Source organism: Bos javanicus, chromosome 2 (genome assembly GCF_032452875.1).
Source record: "Bos javanicus breed banteng chromosome 2, ARS-OSU_banteng_1.0, whole genome shotgun sequence".
Classification (NCBI taxonomy): domain Eukaryota; kingdom Metazoa; phylum Chordata; class Mammalia; order Artiodactyla; family Bovidae; genus Bos; species Bos javanicus.
Window position 1 is genome coordinate 90,097,845 of NC_083869.1, and position 22,135 is coordinate 90,119,979.

The 22,135-nt window shown below is 37.9% G+C and overlaps 1 protein-coding gene across 1 annotated transcript in view; it reads left to right on the plus strand.

The window, feature by feature from the left end:
* Positions 1-22,135, plus strand: part of STRADB (STE20 related adaptor beta) — a 31,536-nt gene that overhangs the window by 2,078 nt on the left and 7,323 nt on the right. Inside the window, exons 2-4 of the mRNA XM_061381645.1 lie at positions 1,769-1,866; positions 5,280-5,360; positions 19,698-19,797. Coding sequence (XP_061237629.1) covers positions 1,855-1,866; positions 5,280-5,360; positions 19,698-19,797 — 193 coding nt within the window. The 5' untranslated portion in view covers positions 1,769-1,854. The remainder of the gene's footprint in view (positions 1-1,768; positions 1,867-5,279; positions 5,361-19,697; positions 19,798-22,135) is intronic.

The window sequence follows — 22,135 nt, forward strand, 5'->3', positions numbered from 1 at the left end:
ACCCATGACAGCCATTCATTAAACACTATGGTAAGAATACTTGATTGTTTCAGATAGCAGTGTAATTACTTTCTACATGTGAATGGTTTCTTCATTTACTTGGATTTTTTTTAGATTACTAGAAGTGAGGATTTTATAGGATCAAAAGGTATCAATGTTTTCATAGTTATCAAAACATTGCCAACTTGCTTTCCAAATGAGCCCTACCATTTGGTACTGCCACCAGTAATAACTGAGTGTACCTTTCAGAGCATCTTCTTAAGCTCTTATATGGATACAGTATTTGGTAATTCTAAGCACTTTCAGATGAAGCAATTCTTTTGATCTGAACCACCTGGAAAGTGGGCAAGGCAGGTATTGCATTATCCCTTTTGTAACACAGCAAACATCAGTGCCTTATTTTTATGGTAATGAATGGCAGGAGACAAAAATAATCAAACCCTGTCAGGTCCCCCCCAACACACACCCATTCTTTACCTTTGGTCTGTAGTGAATATCATGAACAAATTGACTTCTTTCCTTAACAGTAAAATTAGATGCTGGTCTATAATTTCTGTGGTTTACAAAATCTTTTTCTTTGCCATTTGTTCAGATGTTTGCAGATGCCTTGATCAAACTTGGGAATTTCATTAAAATGAAATAATGAGTCACAGTTTAGGTGAAAGAGAAATTGGGTAGGTGTAAGGGAATACCTCGCACTAGGAAATTTAGAACATTGCCACCCTTTTTAAGCAGAAAGATATGGGAATTTTGGCAGTGCTTTTGTAGCTTCCTGAATGTAAATGTAGTAAGTTACTATTTTAAACCTCTGCATCTGTTGGAGTCTTCATAAACTATTGAGATTAATATGCCATCAGTGAAAGTGGACAGGAATTATTTGTATAATAATCAGTATATTTTCGTATTTGTCAATAAATTCCAAGAAGAATGGAAATGAGAACTAAGAATCATAAGTTAAAAAAATTCAACCTACAGAAAATATTTTCACATTAAAACTGAAAAAAAAATTTTGTAAACATATGGCAAGAAGAAAATGTTATTAATTCCAAGTCTGTTACTAATCCTGATTCTTTCCCAAATTTGCTGATCAGTGACCCTAAATGATTTAATAGGTAACAAATTGATAAGGAAGCTTTGGAAGATTCAGAGTTTGCTTATAAGTAGAACCATTGGAAATTCTTGGGCATCATTTGTAGTAAAAGTAGGTCCAAAATTGCCTTTTTGTATCGTTTTTACATTTTGCTTAGGGTTCTTTGAAAGAAGTAGTACAGATAAGGAAGAACAGATGCAGGTAATCAAGGCTTTGGAAATATTCAGAACCTCCTTTCAACTGCACTTTGCCTTTGTGATGGAAATCTGTGAAAGGGAAAGTCGCTCAGTCACGTCAGGCTCTTTGCGATCCCATGGACTATATAGTCCATGGAATTCTCCAGGCCAGAGTACTGTAGTGGGTAGCCTTTCCCTTCTCCAGGGGATCTTCCCAACCCAGGGATTGAACCCAGGTCTCCTGCATTGCTGGTGGATTCTTTACCAGCTGGGCCACCAGAGATGCCCAAGAATACTGGAGTGGGTAATATCTGATATCTCTTGTGATATCAGATCCGAAATGGCGTTCGGTAAACAGAAATGCTCTTTAAGAACACCTTTCAGAAATGTCAGTAGTCCTTGTGTCAGAGAACAGCTGCCCAAATAGTGGTGGGTTTTGGCAACTAGATCTTTAAGGAATTGTTATGTAAATATGTTATTTTGCTTCTGTTTTTTGTACTAGGATATTTCACTGTCTTGAAGATTAAAGCAGAAATCTTCTTTGGAATAGATGGATTTTTGTTACTTTCTGTGAACTAAAGCGATTCAATGTCTCTTTTGGTAAGTTTTTATAAATGTGAATCTAATTTTGTATCAACAGAGTAGTTAGATATGATATTAGTGTAAAGCCATAAGAGAAGGAGTACTCTGATGCAATGTTCTTATGCTCTGAGATGTTATTTTGATCTGAATGACTTCTGGTCTTTAAACATAAGTTAAATTCTCACTGAGTTTTTGTCTCTTTAAAAAAGAGCTTCTCCTATACTTTTCTGATATACTCCCTCTATTCCTTTGTCCCATACACACTTTTTCTCATACATTTACTATCCTTACGTATTCCTCTTCCATCCAGCCTTATTCTTTAAATCTTTCAGAAATTCCTTTTTACAAATTTCCATTTGACTAAAGGTAAGCAAAATAGTATGAAAAATAAGCCCCTTGACTTAGCAAGACAAGATACATTTAGATCAATGTATAATATGATATATAGATACTAACTTGGGTTTTGTTTATATGAAGTCCATGGTATCTAGTCTAGATTAAGTAGTTTTAGGACTTTCATTGTGTCATATAAAATATAATACTTTATTTGAATATTTAAATTATTAAAGCAGTAATCTTTTAAAAAGTGGTGGGTGCATATGTAATTTTCAAATACTTTAATATATTATATCTCTCTTAGTCTTCAAAATTGTTAGTGATTGTCAGGGCAGGTGGTATAATCCTCATTTAGAGTTTGGCCTAAGATTGCAAAGAATTAGAGGCAAGGATCAAACTCATATCTGCCAATTCACTCCATCAGTTGCCAAATCTGAGAGCCAGAACTATGAAGTTAGACTATATTGTAGGTTATTTGGAAAATATAGAATGCATTCACTTTGTGTTTAAAGTAAAGTTTATCTACCTAAAAGGGGAGCTTTATATATCTGGAAAATACATTGAGGTGAAATATTACCTCATTTTTCTAAAGCAGGATCTGCAAACTTTTTCTTTAGAGAGCCAGGTAGGATTTGTGGGCCAGGTATATATAGGGCCAGGTATGATCTATATATCTATATACCCTATATATAGATCACTGCTTTAATAATTTAAATATTAAAATAAAGTATTATATTCTATATAAGACACAATGAAAGTCCTAAAACTGCTTAATCTAGACTAGATACTATGGACTTCGTGTAAACAAAAACCAAGTTAGTATCTATATATCTATATACCCTATATATCTATATAGGGCCAGGTATGATCTCCATTAAATTACTCTTCTGTTATCAAAGCAGCCATAGGCAATATGAGTTAAATGCAAATAAAGGTATCTGTGTTTCTGTAAAACTTTACACACTTAAACAGGTGGTGGGTCAGATTTGATTCATGGACCATAGTTTCTGCTCTAAAGGATTATCTAAGATTTAACAATTTATGTCAGTTTGTAGGTTGGATGAGATGTAAAGGGGCATTTGATAGATGAAAATCCTGAGATTCAAAGGGCTATGTGGTTGCCAGGTTTCCAAATTTGGGGGGAAAGACATCTTATTTAATCTATTATTTCATAATTATGGATTTTTTGGGAAAAACAGAATTTGATAGTGGGTCATTTATATTTGTTCAGTTTGTTGATAATTTTAGTTTATATTCTTCTTGCAATGATGAAATATTTAGACTCTTTTGAATCAAAACCTTCATGCTTTCTCCTCAATGAGATATTTGTGCAACTCAGATAAAGTTAATGAAGGATTCTTCCCTGTTCAAAGTTTACTGTCTGTTTGACAGGTAGGAAATAGTGTTTTAAAAGGAGCAGCAAGTAACAAAATTCCACACTCTTAGAAAAAAAGCAGGTGTTCAGCATAAACCATGTTGTTTGCACAAACAGTTTAGGCACCATGATCCATTCTTATCAAGGAATGGTGGGAACCCTCCCAAAATCCGAGTTGCTAGATACCAGCCAAGTGTCAGCCTTGTAATCAGGCCTTTCCAAGAGAGCAGTTTTAGGTCTGCTATGTTAACCCCTTTTCACACAAAGTATTAGTGATTATTGTGAAAGATTCAGGGTAAATGTTGGAAAATATATTTAAGTACCAAATAACATATAAATGACCTAACTGGTGATTATTTTTTATATGAATAACAATAGTATCTTCAAAAACTGTTTTATTATAAATTTTTTCACCCTACACAAACCAATAGAAATTTGCAAAGGAAATGATTCTACAGCTATCTAGACACTCTTAGATCCTGTTGTTCAGGGGAAAATTTTACATAAAATGGTAGGGATCTATTTAAGAGTATTGTAGTAAGATTGATAACATATACATACTATAGGAATTAAATTTAATCAGTAATTTAGGCTAACTGGGAAAATTATTAGTTTGATTAGTGAGAAATTATGGCATATTTTTAGAGAAAGGAAGTTTGATTAAGTAAGTGACTAAAACCATTAAGTAGACATGGATGGATTTATCTTAAAGACTCAGTTGATGTTATACTTTAGTAGTGAAAAGTGAAAGTGTTAGTCACTCAATCTGACTCTGACTCAGTCACTCAGTCTGACTCAGTCACTCGTGTCTGACTCTTTGTGACTGCATGGACTGTAGCCCACCAGGCTCCTCTGTGCATGGAATTCTCCAAGCAAGAATACTGGAGTGGGTAGCCTTTCCCCACTGCAAGGGATCTTCAGGACCCAGGAATCAAACCCAAGTCTCCCATATTACAGGCATATTCTTTACTGTCTGAGCCACCAGGGGCCCAATTATACATTAATGTTCATATAAAAATGAATGTTCATGAGATGCTTGACATTAATTAAAAATCTCTTTCATATAGCTTGTTTATACTTTTTGGGGGGCATATTTTCTTCCTAAATAATGTAACATCAGCTTCACATTGCTAGCATGTTTAGGTGTTACATTTCTTTATTGACAGTATGTGATAATGGAACCTTGAGTTAAAATACAGGAAAATGTAACTTGTGATAATGGAACTAAGTCTCTTAATTTGATTTGAGTTGGTTAGAAATCTTTATCACTTTATAAAACAACATTGGTTCCAAATATATGTGGTTTAAATATAGATAAACATGGTTCCTACACCTGAGGGAAAAAATCTGAGGATCAAGATAAAATGATATGAGTACAATGAAATAATCTCTAGCTAAATACTCAGAAGAAAACTGCAAAGATGATGAAAAAGTTAAATACTAGCACCTGCAGTAAGAATGAATTGATATTACCTCCGGGGTAGAGAGCAAGAGTCAGAGATAGCACCAAGTAACACCAAAGCAGATATGAAGTTTGTCTTCTGCATACCCAGCTGCTTTTCCCTTCTCCCCCCATATGAATCCTGGCTCCAGTTCAGGCTCCTGCATGTTGCCCTTTCTCTCTGTTCCTCACTCTAGTCAACAAACTTTTTTGTATCCATGTGCCACCCTTACAGTATTTTTGATTTTTCACTTATTTAATATATTTCTGACTTTACAGGATTGTTTCTGCACTTCACGAACACAAGTTGAATCACTCAGACCTGAAAAACAGTCTGAAACCAGTACGCATCAAAATTTGGTAAGAAAATGGTTGAGTACAAATGTTCTTCTTCTGCCTCCTGTAATGCCATTTTATAGAACATAATTCTTGGTTCTCCTTTACCTCTTTTTCTTTTCTTCTTATTCTTTTTTCTTCCTCTACTTAAGCTGTTCTCCAGAAGTCTGTAATTGATCTCTGCTCTTCTGCCTCAACAGACTCTCCCTGAGCAGTCTCACAGGCTCCTGTGGTTTCAGTTGCTCATATTTCAGATTGTCCAGAGGTACCTAAGGTTATCCTTCAGGTTAATAGGGGACCCGGTCATCAGGCAGGACTGATGATTCTCAAATTTTTACCTGCAACTTTGACTCTTTCTTGAGTATCAGATATGTCTATAGAATACCTCTGGCTAGAGTTTTCAAAGCTATCTCTATAGCAAATTGAGTAAAACCTTAATCTTCTCTCAGACCTCACTGACCTATTGAATTTCCAGCTTTGGCAAATGAAAATCCATCTGCTAAATCACCCTCACTGGGAACTTTGTAGTTATCCTCACACTGCCTCTTCCTTTGCCCTCACATCTAGTTATATACCAAGTCTCTGAAATGCCCATGAGTCCATCCCCTCCTTCACCTGATCACTGTTACTACTCAAATCTCATCATCTCTCACCTGGACTATTGTAGGTAAACTCATTGCTTGTAGTTTCCTAGTCATATGTATAACCTCTTATGATCTCTCACTTAGGTCAGTATTCAACAGTTACCTGAACAGGCCTGTTTGTGCCACTTTCCAGCTTTAAAATTGCCATTGATTTCCTACATACTATTGGATAGAGCCTAAATTTCTTAATGTGGTATAAGGACTTTTAATGGTGTGGAATATGTCTGATTTCTGAGTTTCATTTATTACTACTGAGTCTTAGCACATACTTTTATTTCTGCTTGAAATACCCTTCTCGATTTTCTGCCTCTAAAATTCTTCCTCTTGCTTAAAGAGTTGGCTCAAACATCACATCTGAAGCCTTTGCTCTTGTATCTTTAATTCTGTTATGCTCCTGCAGATCTTAGACATCCTCATAAAAAGGCATTTACTATATTAATCTCAGAATGATTGATGCATATGTCTCTCCACATGAGCCCCCCAAAATAGGCATCCTGTCTTCTTTATCATCCCTGGGTAATAACATTAAATAATATTTAAAGAAACATGCTGATAAATAAATGTTTCTCTGGGATCTTCCACCTTTAATCTCTAAATCTTTATTTTATAATTATTTCTATAAAATAGAACCTGCCTTGCAAATACCTTAGTCCTACAAAATAGAGTAATCTTAGTTAGTTTTGTTTATAAATTTATCCTGATCTTATCTTCAGTTGTCATCATTTTTGTCATTTCACTTTTTACTTACTTTTAAGTCTTCTAGTTACATACTCTTTTGTACAATAGAATACAGTATCCAGTCCTAGTTTTCATTCAAGTATTACCCTTCAGACTGAGGTAGAGTTTAGAAAGTAAAGTATCTGTTGTTGGCTCTTTGCTGTTACCGAGAGAGAGGCCTAGAATTCAGGAAACTTCCACAAGTGCTGCCTTTCCCCCCCCCCGCCCCCCAGCAGGGGCGAGAAGTAGGGGAAATATTGTGGTAGGATACAAACAACATAAAATTTACCATCTTAACCATTTTTAAGTATATAGTTCAGTGGCATCAAATAATTCATAATATTGTACAAGCATCACTGCTCTTCATCTCCATAACTCCCCACCTCTTGGAAACCACAATTCTACTTTCTGTCTCTGATATTTGACTACTCTAAGTACCAGTATAAGTACTGTATTTATTATTTTCTGACTGAGAATTTTCAGTTAGCATAATATCCACAAGGTTCATTGGTATTGCAGCATATTGCAGAATTTCCTTAATCTTTAAGGTTGAATACTTCTTCATTATATGTGTACACTATATTTTGCTTCTTCATTTATTTGCTGTTGAAAACGGGTTGCTTCCACATTGCAGCTATTGTGAAGAATGGTGCTTCTATGAACATCAGTATACAAATCTCTTTGAGATTGTAATTTCAGTTCTTTTAGGTACATACCCAGAAGTGAAATTGCTGGATCATATGGTAATTCTATTTAAATTTATTGAGGAGCCACCATACTGTTTTCCACAGTAGCTGTACCATTTTACCTTCCCACGCATAAGAGTTCCAGTTTCTCTACATTCTCTCCAAAACTCAGTATTTTCTGCTTTTTGATAACAGCCATTGTAAAGGATGGGAGTTGGTATCTCATGGTAGTTTTGATTTATATTTGCCTAATAAACTGTGGGAAATTCTGAAAGAGATGGGAATACCAGATCACCTGACCTGCCTCTTGAGAAACCTATATTCAGGTCAGGAAGCAACAGTTAGAACTGAACATGGAACAACATTGTCTTTGAAAGGAGGTAGGAAAAAATATAATAGATAAAAAGAGAGATAAAAGAGGTAGGGATGGAGATCCGTTCCGGGAAGGAAGTCTTAAAAAAAGAGAGAAGTTTCCAAACACCAGGAAACACTCTCACTGTGTTTCCTGTGGAGCGCCTTGGGACCTCAGAGGGCAACATAACCGGGAGGAAAAATAAACAAATAATTAAAACCCACAGATTCCGTGCCCAACGGTAACTCCCAGCGGAGAAGCAACTCAGATGCCCGCATCCACCACTAGCAAGTGGGGGCTGGGCAGGGAAGTGCGGGCTGCATTGCTTAGAGTAAGGACTGGGCCTGAATGCCCCGAGGGCAATCTGAGGGAAGTAACTTGAGATAACAAACCAGACTGTGGGATAGCTATCCCATGAAAAGCCCTAACCTAAGACACTACCAGGCCCTCTCACACAGCAAAGGACTGAGCAGAGCTAGCCGGCTGCAGACCGGCCCATCCCCCACTGGAGACAGGCAGGTGAGGGCAGCCAGAGCCAGAAGGGGGCAATTGCGGCCACAGAGAGGCATCATCTACCAAACTGCAAGCAGGCTTCGTTGCTAACCAAGACTTCTTGGGATTCTGGATGGTCGAATTGCCTGAGAAGGTGCACCGGTTGTACACCCAGAAAACCAAGCGGCAGGGATGGGGGAGGCGATAAGTCGCAGCAACCATGCTCGCCAAACACCTGGTCACCTGAGCTGCTCGGATGTGGGAAGGGCACAAAACGCAGGCCCAACTGAGTCTGTGCCTTTGAGGAGTACCCGAGCACCTGAACCTGAGCTGCTTACACCTGGGAAGTGCATACAACCCAGGGCTGGCCTCAGACAGTTTCCCAGCAGAACAACCTAGAGCCTAAGCAGTGTAGACAGGGAAAGCACACACGCCATGAGCGGGGGCAAACCCAGTGTGGCTGAGACACTGCAAGCACATGCCAGTGTTATTTGTTTGCAGTGTTCCTCCCTCCCCACAGCACGACTGAACAAGGGAGCCTAAAAAAAGTGTCCACCACCGCCCCCTTGTGTCAGGGCGGAAATTAGACACTGAAGAGACCAGCAAACAGAAGAAGCTAAAACAGAGGGAACCGCCTTGGAAGTGACAGATGGAGAAGTCTTGAGGATACTGTAAGAATAAGACTGAAAACCAGAAGCAGGTGGCTTAAGTCCAAATCCTGAGAACACCAGAGAACTCCTGACTCCAGGGAACATTAATTGATAGGACCTCATCAAACACCTCCATACCTACACTGAAACCAAGCACCACCCAAGGGCCAACAAGTTCCAGAGCAAGACATACAACACAAATTCTCCAGCAACATGGGGACATACCCCTGAGCTTCAATATAAAGGCTCCGCAAAGTCACTCCAAACCCATTGACATCTCATAACTCATTACTGGACACTTCATTGCACTCCAGAGAGAAGAAATCCACCTGCACCCACCAGAACACCCACACAAGCTTCCCTAACCGGGAAATCTTGACAAGCCACCCATCCAACCCCACCCACAGCAAGGAAACTCCACAATAAAGAGAACTCCACAAACTTCCAGAATACAGAAAGGCCACCCCAAACACAGCAATATAAACAAGATGAAGAGCCAGAGAAATACCCAGCAGGTAAAGGAACAGGATAAATGCCCACCAAACCAAAGGAAGAGATAGGGAATCTACCTGATAAAGAATTCTGAATAATGATAGTGAAAATGATCCAAAATCTTGAAAACAAAACGGAGTTACAGATAAATTGCCTAGAGACAAGGATTGAGAAGATGCAAGAAAGGTTTAACAAGGACCTAGAAGAAATAAAAAAGAGTCAATGTATAATGAATAATGCAATAAATGAATTCAAACACACTCTGGAGGGAACCACCAGTAGAATAACAGAGGCAGAAGATAGGATAAGTGAGATAGAAGATAGAATGGTAGAAATAAATGAAACAGAGAGGAAAAAAGAAAAACTAATTAAAAGAAATGAGGACAATCTCAGAGACCTCTGGGACAATGTTAAATACCCCAACATTTGTATCATAGAGGTACCAGAAGAAGAAGACAAAAAGAAAGACCATAAGAAAATACTTCAGGAGATAATAGTTGAAAACATCCCTGAAATGGGGAAGGAAATAATCGCCCAAGTCCAAGAAACCCAGAGAGTCGCAAACAGGAGAAAGCCAAGGCAAAACACCCCAAGACACATATTAATCAAATTAACAGAGATCAGACACAAAGAACAAATATTAAAAGCAGCAAGGGAAAAACAACAAATAACACACAAGGGGATTCCCATAAGGATAACAGCTGATCTTTCAATAGAAACTCTTCAGGCCAGGAAGGAATGGCAGGACATACTTAAAGTGATGAAAGTAAATAACCTACAGCCCAGATTACTGTACCCAGCAAGGATCTCATTCAAATATGAAGGAGAAATCAAAAGCTTTACAGACAAGCAAAAGCTCAGAGAATTCAGCACCACCAAAGTAAAGTAGCTCTCCAACAAATGCTAAAGGATCTTCTCTAGACAGGAAACACAGAAAGGGTGTATAAACTCGAACCCAAAACAATAAAGTAAATGGCAATGGGATCATACTTATCAATAATTACCTTAAATGTAAATGGGTTGAATGCCCCAACCAAAAGACAAAGACTGGCTGAATGGATACAAAAACAAGACATATATAGCGGTCCATATGAGGTGATGGAATTCCAGTTGAGCTATTTCAAGTCCTGAAAGATGATGCTGTGAAAGTGCTGAACTCAATATGCCAGCAAATTTGGAAAACTCAGCAGTGGCCACAGGAATGGAAAAGGTCAGTTTTCATTCCAATCCCAAAGAAAGGCAATGCCAAAGAATGCTCAAACTACCACACAATTGCACTCATCTCACACGCTAGTAAAGTAATGCTCAAAATTCTCCAAGCCAGGCTTCAGCAATATGTGAACCGTGAACTTCCAGATGTTCAAGCTGGTTTTAGAAAAGGCAGAGCAACCAGAGATCAAATTGCCAACATCTGCTGGATCATTGAAAAAGCAAGAGAGTTCCAGAAAAACATCTATTTCTGCTTTATTGACTATGCCAAAGCCTTTGACTGTGTGGATCACAAGAAACTGTGGAAAATTCTGAAAGAGATGGGAATACCAGACCGCCTGACGTGCCTCTTGAGAAACCTATATGCAGGTCAGGAAGCAACAGTTAGAACTGGACATGGAACAACAGAATGATTCCAAATAGGAAAAGGAGTTCGTCAAGGCTGTATATTGTCACCCTGATTATTTAACTTATATGCAGAGTACCTCATGAGAAACGCTGGGCTGGAAGAAGCACAAGCTGGAATCAAGATTGCCAGGAGAAATATCAATAACCTCAGATATGCAGATGACACCACCCTTATGGCAGAAAGTGAAGAGGAACTAAAGAGCCTCTTGAAGAAGTGAAAGTGGAGAGTGAAAAAGTTGGCTTAAAGCTCAACATTCAGAAAATGAAGATCATGGCATCTCGTCCCATCACTTCATGGGAAATTGATGGGGAGACAATGTCAGACTTTATTTTTTTGGGCTCCAAAATCACTGCAGATGGTGACTGCAGCCATGAAATTAAAAGACGCTTAATCCTTGGAAGAAAAGTTATGACCAACCTAGATAGCATATTGAAAAGCAGAAACATTACTTTGCCAACAAAGATCCATCTAGTCAAGGCTATGGTTTTTCCAGTGGTCATGTATGAATGTGAGAGTTAGACTGTGAAGAAAGCTGAACGCCGAAGAATTGATGCTTTTGAACTGTGGTGTTGGAGAAGACTCTTCAGAGTCCCTTGGACTGCAAGGAGATCCAACCAGTCCATTCTGAAGGAGATCAGCCCTGGGATTTCTTTGGAAGGAATGATGCTAAAGCTGAAACTCCAGTACTTTGGCCGCCTCATGCGAAGAGTTGACTCATTGGAAAAGACTCTGATGCTGGGAGGGATTGGGGGCAGGAGGAAAAGGGGACAACAGAGGATGAGATGGTTGGATGGCATCACTGACTCGATGGACGTGAGTCTGAGTGAACTCTGGGAGTTGGTGATGTACAGGGAGGCCTGGCGTGCTGCGATTCATGGGGTCGCAAAGAGTCGGACACGACTGAGTAACTGAATTGAACTGAACTGATATATGTTGTCTGTATATAGGGGTCTTGAGAGACCCACGTCAAAACAAGGGACACATACAGACTGAAAGTGAAGGGCTGGAAAAAGATATTCCACGCAAATAGAGACCAAAAAAAATCAAGAGTAGCAATACTCAGATAAATAGACTTTAAAACAAAGGCTTGAAAAGAGACGAAGAAGAACACTACATAATGATCAAAGGATCAATCCAAGAGGAAGATATAACAATTATAAATATACATGCACCCAACATAGGAGCAGTGCAGTATGTAACACAAATGCTAACAAGTATGAAAGGGGAAATTAACAATAACACAATAATGGTGGGAGACTTTGATACCCCACTCACACCTATGGATATATCAACCAAACAGAAAATTAACAAGGAAACACAAACTTTAAAGGATACAATAGACCAGTTAGACCTAATTAATATCTATAAGACATTTCACCCCAAAACAATGAATTTCACCTTTTTCTCAAGTGCACACGGAAACTTCTCTAGGATAGATCACATCCTGGGCCATAAATCTAGCTTGCGTAAATTCAACAAAATTGAAATCATTCCAAGCATGTTTTCTGACCACAATGCAGTAAGATTAGATCTCAATTACAGGAGAAAAACTATTTAAATATTCCAGCATATGGAGGCTGAACAACATGCTGCTGAATAACCAACAAATCACAGAATAAATCAAAAAAGAAATCAAAGTATGCATAGAAATGAATGAAAATGAAAACAACCCAAAACCTGTGGGATACTGTAAAAGCAGTGCTAAGGGGAAGGTTCATAGCAATACAGGCATACCTCAAGAAACAAGAAAAAAGTCAAATGAATAACCTAACTCTACACCTAAAGCAACTAGAAAAGGAAGAAACAAAGAACCCCAGGGTTAGTAGAAGGAAAGAAATCTTTAAAATTAGGGCAGAAATAAATGCAAAAGAAGAAAAGAGACCATAGCAAAAATCAACAAAGCCAAAAGCTGGTTCTTTCAGAGGATAAATAAAATTGACAAACCATTGGCCAGACTCATCAAGAAACAAAGGGAGAAAAATCAAATCAATAAAATTAGAAATGAAAATGGAGAGATCACAACAGACAACACAGAAATACAAAGGCTCATAAGAGACTACTATCAACAATTATATGCCAATAAAATGGACAACTTGGAAGAAATGGACAAATTCTTGGAAAAGTACAACTTTCCAAAACTGAACCAGGAAGAAAGAAAATCTTAACAGACCCATCTCAAGCATGGAAATTGAAACTGTAATCAGAACTCTTCCAGCAAACAAAAGCGCAGGACCAGACGGCTTCACAGCTGAATTCTACCAAAAATTTAGAGAAGAGCTAACACCTATCCTAATCAAACTCTTCCAGAAAATTGCAGAGGAAGGTAAACTTTCAAACTCATTCATGAGGCCACTATCACCCTAATACCAAAACCTGACAAAGATGCCACAAAAAAAGAAAACTAGAGGCCAATATCACTGGTGAGCATAAATGCAAAAATCCTTAACAAAATTCTAGCAATCAGAATCCAACAACACATTAAAAAGATCGTACATCATAACCATGTAGGCTTTATCCCAGGGATGCAAGGATTCTTCAATATTGACAAATCAATCAATGTAATATACCACAGTAACAAATTAAAAAATAAAAGCCATATGATTATCTCAATAGTTGCAGAGAAAGCCTTTTACAAAATTCAACACCCATTTATGATAAAAACCCTCCAGAAAGCAGGAATAGAAGGAACATACCTCAACATAATAAAAGCTATATATGACAAACCCACAGCAAACATTATCCTCAATGGTGAAAAATTGAAAGCATTTCCCCTAAAGTCAGGAACAAGACAAGGGTGCCCACTCTCACCACTACTATTCAACATAGTTTTGGAAGTTTTGGCCACAGCAATCCGAGCAGAAAAAGAAATAAAAAGAATCCAAATTGGAAAAGAAGAAGTAAAACTCTCACTATTTGCAGATGACATGATCCTCTACATAGAAAACCCTAAAGACTCCACCAGAAAATCACTAGAGCTAATCAATGAATATAGTAAAGTTGCAGAATATGAAATCAACACACAGAAATCCCTTGCATTCCTATACACTGCTGCTGCTGCTGCTAAGTCGCTTCAGTCGTGTCCGACTCTGTGCAACCCCATAGATGGCAGCCCACCAGGCTCTGCTGTCCCTGGGATTCTCCAGGCAAGAACACTGGAGTGGGTTGCCATTTCCTTCTCCAGTGCATGAAAGAGAAAAGTGAAGGTGAAGTCGCTCAGTCGTGTCCGACTCCTAGTGACCCTGTGGACTGCAGCCTACCAGGCTCCTCCATCCATGGATTTTCCAGGCAAGAGTACTGGAGTGGGGTGCCATTGCCTTTTCCGTCCTATACACTAATAATGAGAAAATAGAGAAATTAAGGAAACAATTCCATTCACCATTGCAATGAAAAGAATAAAATACTTAGGAATATATCTACCTAAAGAAACAAAAGACCTATATATAGAAAACTATAAAACACTGGTGAAAGAAATCAAAGAGGACACTAACAGATGGAGAAATATACCGTGTTGATGGATCAGAAGAATCAATATAGTGAAAATGAGTATACTACCCAAAGCAATCTATAGATTCAGTGTAATCCCTATCAAGCTACCAACGATATTTTTTACAGAGCTAGAACAGATAATTTCACAATTTGTATGGAATTACAAAAAAACCTCAAATAGCCAAAGCAATCTTGAGAAAGAAGAATGGAACTGGAGAAATCAACCTGCCTGACTTCAGGCTCTACTACAAAGTCACAGTCATCAAGACAGTATGGTACTGGCACAAAGACAGAAATATAGATCAATGCAAGAAAACAGAAAGCCCAGAGATAAATCCACACACCTATGGACACCTTATCTTCCACAAAGGAGGCAAGAATATACAATGGAGAAAAGACAATCTCTTTAACAAGTGGTGCTGGGAAAACTGGTCAACAACTTTTAAAAGAATGAAACTAGAACACTTTCTAACACTATACACAAAAATAAACTCAAAATGGATTAAAGATCTATACATAAGACCAGAAACTATAAAACTCCTAGAGAAGAACATAGGCAAAAGACTCTGACATAAATCACAAAGGGATCCTCTATGACCCACCTCCCAGAATATTGGAAATAAAAGCAAAAATAAACAAATGGGACCTAATTAAAATTAAAAAGCTTCTGCACAACAAAGGAAACTATAAGCAAGGTGAAAAGACAGCCTTCAAAATGGGAGAAAATAATTGCAAATGAAGCAACTGACAAAGAATTAATCTCAAAAATATACAAGCAACTCCTGCAGCTGAATTCCAGAAAAATAAATGACCCAATCAAAAAATGGGCCAAAGAACTAAACAGACATTTCTCCAAAGAAGACATACAGATGGCTAACAAACACATGAAAAAATGCTTAACATCACTCTTTATCAGAGAAATCCAAATTAAAACCACAATGAAATATCATTTCACGCCAGTCAGAATGGCTGCTATCCAAAGGTCTACAAACAATAAATGCTGGAAAAAATGGAACCCTCTTACACTGTTGGTGGGAATGCAAACTAGTACAGCCACTATGGAGAACAGTGTGGAGATTCCTTAAAAACCTGGAAATAGAACTACCATATGACCCAGCAATCCCACACTGAGGAAACTGAATTGAAAGAGACACATGTACCCCAATGTTCATCGCAGCACTGTTTATAATAGCCAGGACATGGAAGCAACCTAGATGTCCATCAGCAGATGAATGGATAAGAAAACTATGGTACATATACACAATGGAGTATTACTCAGCCATTAAAAAGAATACATTTGAATCAGTTCTAATGAGGTGGATGAAACTGGAGCCTATTATACAGAGTGTAGTAAGCCAGAAAGAAAAACACCAATACGGTATACTAATACATATATATGGAATTTAGAAAGATGGTAACAATAACCCTATATGCGAGACAGCAAAAGAGACACAGATGTATAGAACAGTCTTTTGGACTCTGTGGGAGAGAGCGAGGGTGGTTTGATTTGGGAGAATGGCATTGAAACATGTATATTATCATACGTGAAATGAATCACCAGTCCAGGTTCGATGCATGATAGAGGGTGCTTGGGGCTGGTGCACTGGGATGACCCAGAGGGATGGTATGGGGAGGGAGGTGGAAGAGGGGTTCAGGATGGGGAGCACCTGTGTCCCTGTGGCAGACTCATGGCAATGTATGGCAAAACCAATACAATATGGTAAAGTTAAAAAAAAAAAAAAAAGACTTTGGCATAGTCAGTAAAGAAATAAATGTTTTTCTGGAAAAAAACTGGACATGGAACAACAGACTGGTTCCAAATAGGAAAAGGAGTATGTTAAAGCTGTGTATTGTCACCCTGCTTATTTAACTTATATGCAGAGTACATCATGAGAAACACTGGGCAGGAGAAAGCACAAGCTGGAATCAAGATTGCCGGGAGAAATATCAATAACCTCAGATATGCAGATGACACCACCCTTATGGCAGAAAGTGAAGAACTAAAGAGCCTCTTAATGAAGGTGAAAGAGGAGAGTGAAAAAGTTGGCTTAAAACTCAACATTCAGAAAATGAAGATCATGGCATCTGGTCCCATCACTTCATGGGAAATAGATGGGGAAACAGTGGAAACAGTGGCTGACTTTATTTTTCTGGGCTCCAAAATCACCGCAGATGGTGATTGCAGCCATGGAATTAAAAGACACTTACTCCTTGGGAAGGAAAGTTATGACCAACCTAGATAGCATATTTAAAAGCAGAGACATTACTTTGCCAACAAAGGTCCATCTTGTCAAGGCTATGGTTTTTCCAGTGGTCATGTATGAATGTGAGAGTTGGACTAAAGAAAGCCAAGCACAGAAGAATTGATGCTTTTGAACTGTGGTGTTGGAGAAGACTCTTGAGAGTCCCTTGGACTGCAAGGAGATCCAACCAGTTCATCCTAAAGGAGATCAGTCCTGGGTGTTCATTGGAAGGACTGATGTTGAAGCTGAAACTCCAATACTTTGGCCACCTGATGCGAAGAGCTGACTGACTGGAAAAGACCATGATGCTGGGAAAAATTCAGGGCAGGAGGAGAAAGGGACAACAGAGGATGAGATGGTTGGATGGCATCACCGACTCAATGGACATGGGTTTGGGTGGACTCCAGGAGTTGGTGATGGACAGGGAGGCCTGGCGTGCTGCAGTTCATGGGGTCGCAAAAGAGTCGGACATGACTGAGCAACTGAGCTGAATGATAGTGATGTTGAACACCTTTTCATGTGTTTATTGACCATATACATGTGTTCTTGGAGAAATGTCTATTCAGGTTCTTTGCCCATTTTTGAATTGGGTTGTTGGTGGGTTTTATTTTGTTTTGAGTTTTAGTTCAATTTGTATTCTGATTAACATCTTATCAGAAATGTGACCTGCAAATATCTTCTCGATCCACCTTGAGTTAGTTTTTGTTAAGTACGGTCCAGCTCCATTCTTTTGCAGCTGGATGTCCAGTGTTCTTAGTACTATTTGTTGAAAATAGTGACCTAGCCCTATTAAATGTGTTGGCACACTTGTCAAAGTCATTTGACTATATACATGAGGTTTGATTTCTGAGTTCTCTGTTCTGTTGCCCTATATGTCTGTCTTTTCTGTCAGTACTGCATTGTTTTAAGTACTGTAGCTTCTAGTAGATTTTGAAATCAGGAAGAGTGAGTCTTCCAATTATTTTTTCAAGGTGTTTTTGCTATTTGAGATGCTTTGCATTTTCATAATATTAAATCTTACAGTCTTTGAACATGAGGTGTGTTTCCATTCAGTAATGTCTTCTTTAATTTCTTTTGGCAGCATTTTGTAGTTTCCATTGTACAGGCCTTTCACTGCTTTGGTTAAGTTAATTTCTAAGTACTTTATTCTTTTTGATGCTATTATAAATGGTATTGTTTTCATCACTTTTTTCTAGACTATTCATTAGCCAAGTCTTTTGATTTTTAGAAAATTATTTAAAAAGTTTGAGAAGGACAAGGACACTGCTATGATTTTTGCTTTTAATTCTCTAATTAGTTATCAAATCAAAAAGAGTGCTGAGGTTCAAAATGATTTACTCTTAGTAAACCTATTTTGTCTTCTTGTGACTGCTAATGTTGTTTTCTTAAGTGTCCATAACTGTCTATGTAGTAATTTGATACCAGACCTTACTGGGCAACAGCATCAAGCTTTCCCCTTTATAATTTTTCCCTTTTCTCAAAATTGAGTTAATGTTTGACTGTTTCCATTCTGGTTTCTCACCTGAGTTCTACTGTATTTGCAGACTTAATATTCTAGATGTAATAGGATATTTGATCTGGAGGTTTAAGCTATTTAAAACAATCTGTTTTGGTCTTCAGCTACTTAATTACAAATTAAGTGCATCTTTAGTTTAAAGAAGACTGTTCCCTAATGGAGTTGATGGATGCAAAGTAGAGGTTTATTAGCCTGATTTCAACCCATCATCTGATAATCTGATGCCATATTTTTTCTAGCAGTGAACTGTAAGTCTCAATTCATTCTGTGCTCTAGCCTTCCTGACAGACTTACAGCTTATCACTTTGAATTTTTTAAAAATTGCTATATGCTCTTCATTCTCTCTCTTATAGTGTTCTTTAAATCTGAATTTAATAAGACTACTATTCTAAAGAAATTGAATTGGTTTTTTTAGATTTCTTTCTTCATTGGGATTATTTCCAGTCATATGGTAGAATTTCTTTTTTACAGTCTTTTATCCCTCTTGAAGACTATTCACCTTTATTCACCTTTGCCAGGATCTTATAATTATATTCTGCTCTCTTAAAAGTTTAGGGAACATGTAGAATCAAATGTAAAAAGTGGGTAGCAGAATTCCTAGTACATAGTAATGTTATTTCTAACTGCCTCTTCATTCTCTTTACCTTGGAGGTAATGACAAGATTCCTGCCACCTACTGGTGCCTGTAAAGGCTACTAAGTGTCTTTTGGAAATCCTCGTGGCTATCATATGACACCAGTGGTGCTGGTCACTTCTTTCTCCTGCGTGTATGTTATTTTACTGCCCCTGGGATCTGGTGCAGACTTAGGACTCTTAACTCCATAGTACCCTGTGAAAGGCCACAGTAGTAGGTCATTAACTCAGGATTTCTATACCCTATTCTTTTCTCCCATCTCTTGAGGTTTATTTTTCTTTCTGACCTCCCTTCTGATTCATCTCATCTTGTGAAAAACTTCTTCAGCTTCTTTTAATAAGCCACAGTGTGGAAATTGTTCCTTAACTGTTAACATCTCCACTAGTTGAGCAGAATAGCTGAATGTGTAATGATTGTAACTGGCAACCACTTGAAGCAAGAACAGCAGAATAGAATATTTTTCATCTATTTGCATATATTTTCATCTCTTCCCTTGATATATTTGTTAGATACCCCAAGGGCTCAACAGCCATTCTTAGCAGCTCCTGACCATGCTTCCTGAAAATTGAGCTGAAAAGTGTTCTTCACTACCTGTAAATCTGCTTCTCTAGCCCTACCCTACTTCACAGGCTGATAGGCATAACTTGTTAGCTATTGTGAATACTTTTTGGATCTTAAAATAGTCTCTTAAGCCACCTTTCAATACCTTCCTAATAAGCACTTGTGTGTTTGAAAAGACAATATCAGTATTTTATACTGGAGTAAGGGACTCAGTTGGGGCACCAAAAAAGTTTATACCTATTTTGTTTTCATGTTTTCAAAACAATGCAGATTGATGAGCCAACCCTTTCCTTGCGGCCTTCGTCCACTAGAGCCAGTGAAGTGATCTGTTCCACCAATGTTTCTCACTATGAACTCCAAGTGGAAATAGGTAATAATTATACAGTGCAATTATTTGACTCATCATTGTTAGAAATGAAATTGATGACAAATGATTATTTTGTTAGCAGTCTTTTTCTGTTGTTACCCACATCATAGAACTAAATGTTAATTGTGTCAATCAAATGGATCTATTAATTGTATTTGTCCTAAAACAGTAGCCAGATTTTTTTCAAGATTACCTTCTAGAATTTTTACTTTTTCACTGAAGTACTTGTAGAGGAGGAGGACACTGAATAAGTATTTGTATCTTTATTGTAGGAAACCTCTCATTATTTGTCTGAATTAAATCAAATCATGTGAATCTTTTCAGTCACAGTCCTTTAACCAAATTACTTTCTTCTAACTTAAAACCTTACCTAAAATTCCATTTGTAGTAGAAACTTTTTTCAGTTAGGTTTGGAACAGGCTGAGTTATCATTTATAGTCTTATACATGTGAAAATTTGTTTTGACTATTCAGAAACATCTGTTAAGCACTGCAAAAAGGTACTGTGTTAGGTGCCAGGGATATAAAGCCATGTAAAACACTTGAGGAGTTCACATCCTCTCTGGGAAGATAAACATGAAAGACAGCTTTGTCTTATGTACGGGAAAGTACTGTAGTAGAGCTATGCTAAGCGTTATGGGAACAGAGAAGATGGAGCATCCAACTGTTCATCATGACTCTCCTAGTCAAGGAAGATGGCAAAAAAGGGGCTGGATCCTGAAGTATGAGGAAAAGTTTACTAAATATTCTAGTCAGGGTTTTTGTTCAAACAACAGAATCAAAGAAGGAATTTTTTGAGCAATTTTGCTAACTCACAGAATCATTGGCTAGAAAAATATACTTGGAAAAAGCCAAGAGAAGCTCTGTGGCTAAAACCACAAGAAGGGTCACAGCATAAGAGCAGCCTCGCTAATGTACATGATTAGGTGCTTTTACCACCAGACACTGGACCCCACTGGGGAGTTCCACACTTAAATGAAAAAAATTTCTACTAAAAATGGGATTTTAGATAAGTTTTAAGTGAATTCTGACTGCCCCTGCTTCCTTTGTCACTTACTTCATCCTCCAGTTGACTAAGCTTAGATCATTGACCCTCACCTGCTAGGGTCAAGGTGACAAAGAATAAGGATTTTACTTTTTATACAATAAAATAGCACTGGTAGAAAATGCTCCCCAAATTAAAAAGGACTTTCAGATGATGTCAATAAAAAAAGATTTAAAAAATACTCCAGTAGGTGACTGAGGAAGGACTATCAACGTGCTTGCTCTGTGCCTAGATTCAGGAACAAAGAGAACATAGGCAGTAAGGAGAGAAATCTGAAAAATAAATGGATACATCTGAAAAAGGAGGTTTGGAACATATTGTGGAAGACCTTATATGGGGTGTATACAGGTTCACACTTTGTGCTAAAGAGACATTGTGGAATAGTGATGATGATAATAATAGCATCCAGTAGGCATTAGGCTGAACATTTTGTATGAATTTTTTCCATCTCGCTCATTTACTCCTCCCATTTAATAGATGAAGATACTGAGACTCTGAGAATTTAAGTAATTTGAAAGCAGACTTTTGTCCTTGTAAGGTCTAAGCTCTCAGCTGCTGCACTGTAGTACCTTTCTTTTGATAAAATGTTAAATTTAGGACAACTGGCAGCAGTTCCAGGCAATAACCTGAAAGACAGAGAAGATCACTGGTTTAAAACCACAAGTATCATCCTCATCACCTGAGTCTTTTTAAAAATTGCAGTGTATGAATCCCATCAGACCTACTGAATCAAAATTTCTGGTGAATGGGACCTTGGCACAGGCTTTTGAAGTGGCTCCACCAGTGATTTTGGTGCATGTGCTGGTTCAGAATGTAGGGCAGGTGAGGAAGTCAGTCTATCCAGAGAATAAGGACAGGACTTGGGCAAGTGGTGCTGATACTGGGGAGAAAGGGATGAACCTCAGATTAACTTCACTTCAACAGTAAAAGTGGCAGAATTTGGTGACTGTGGAGAGAGGGAGGAAACTAATATTTATTAGATGTCTGTTAATAGATTACCATTCTAGATGTTTTTAGTTTAAAAACTAACAGCAACAAATGCTGGTAAGTATGTCAAGCAACTGCAGTTTGTACACATCGCTTGTGGGAATGCAAAGTGGTTCAGCCACTTTCAAAAACATTTTCACAACTTCTTATAAGGCTAAATACATGACCCAGCAATCCCGCTTGAAGGTATTTGCCAGAGAAAAATGAAAACATGTGTCTACTTAAAGCATGTTTTTGGCAATTTTATTTCTATAGTCACCAAAGACTGAAAACAACCCAAGTACCTTATCAACTTATGAACAGATAAATA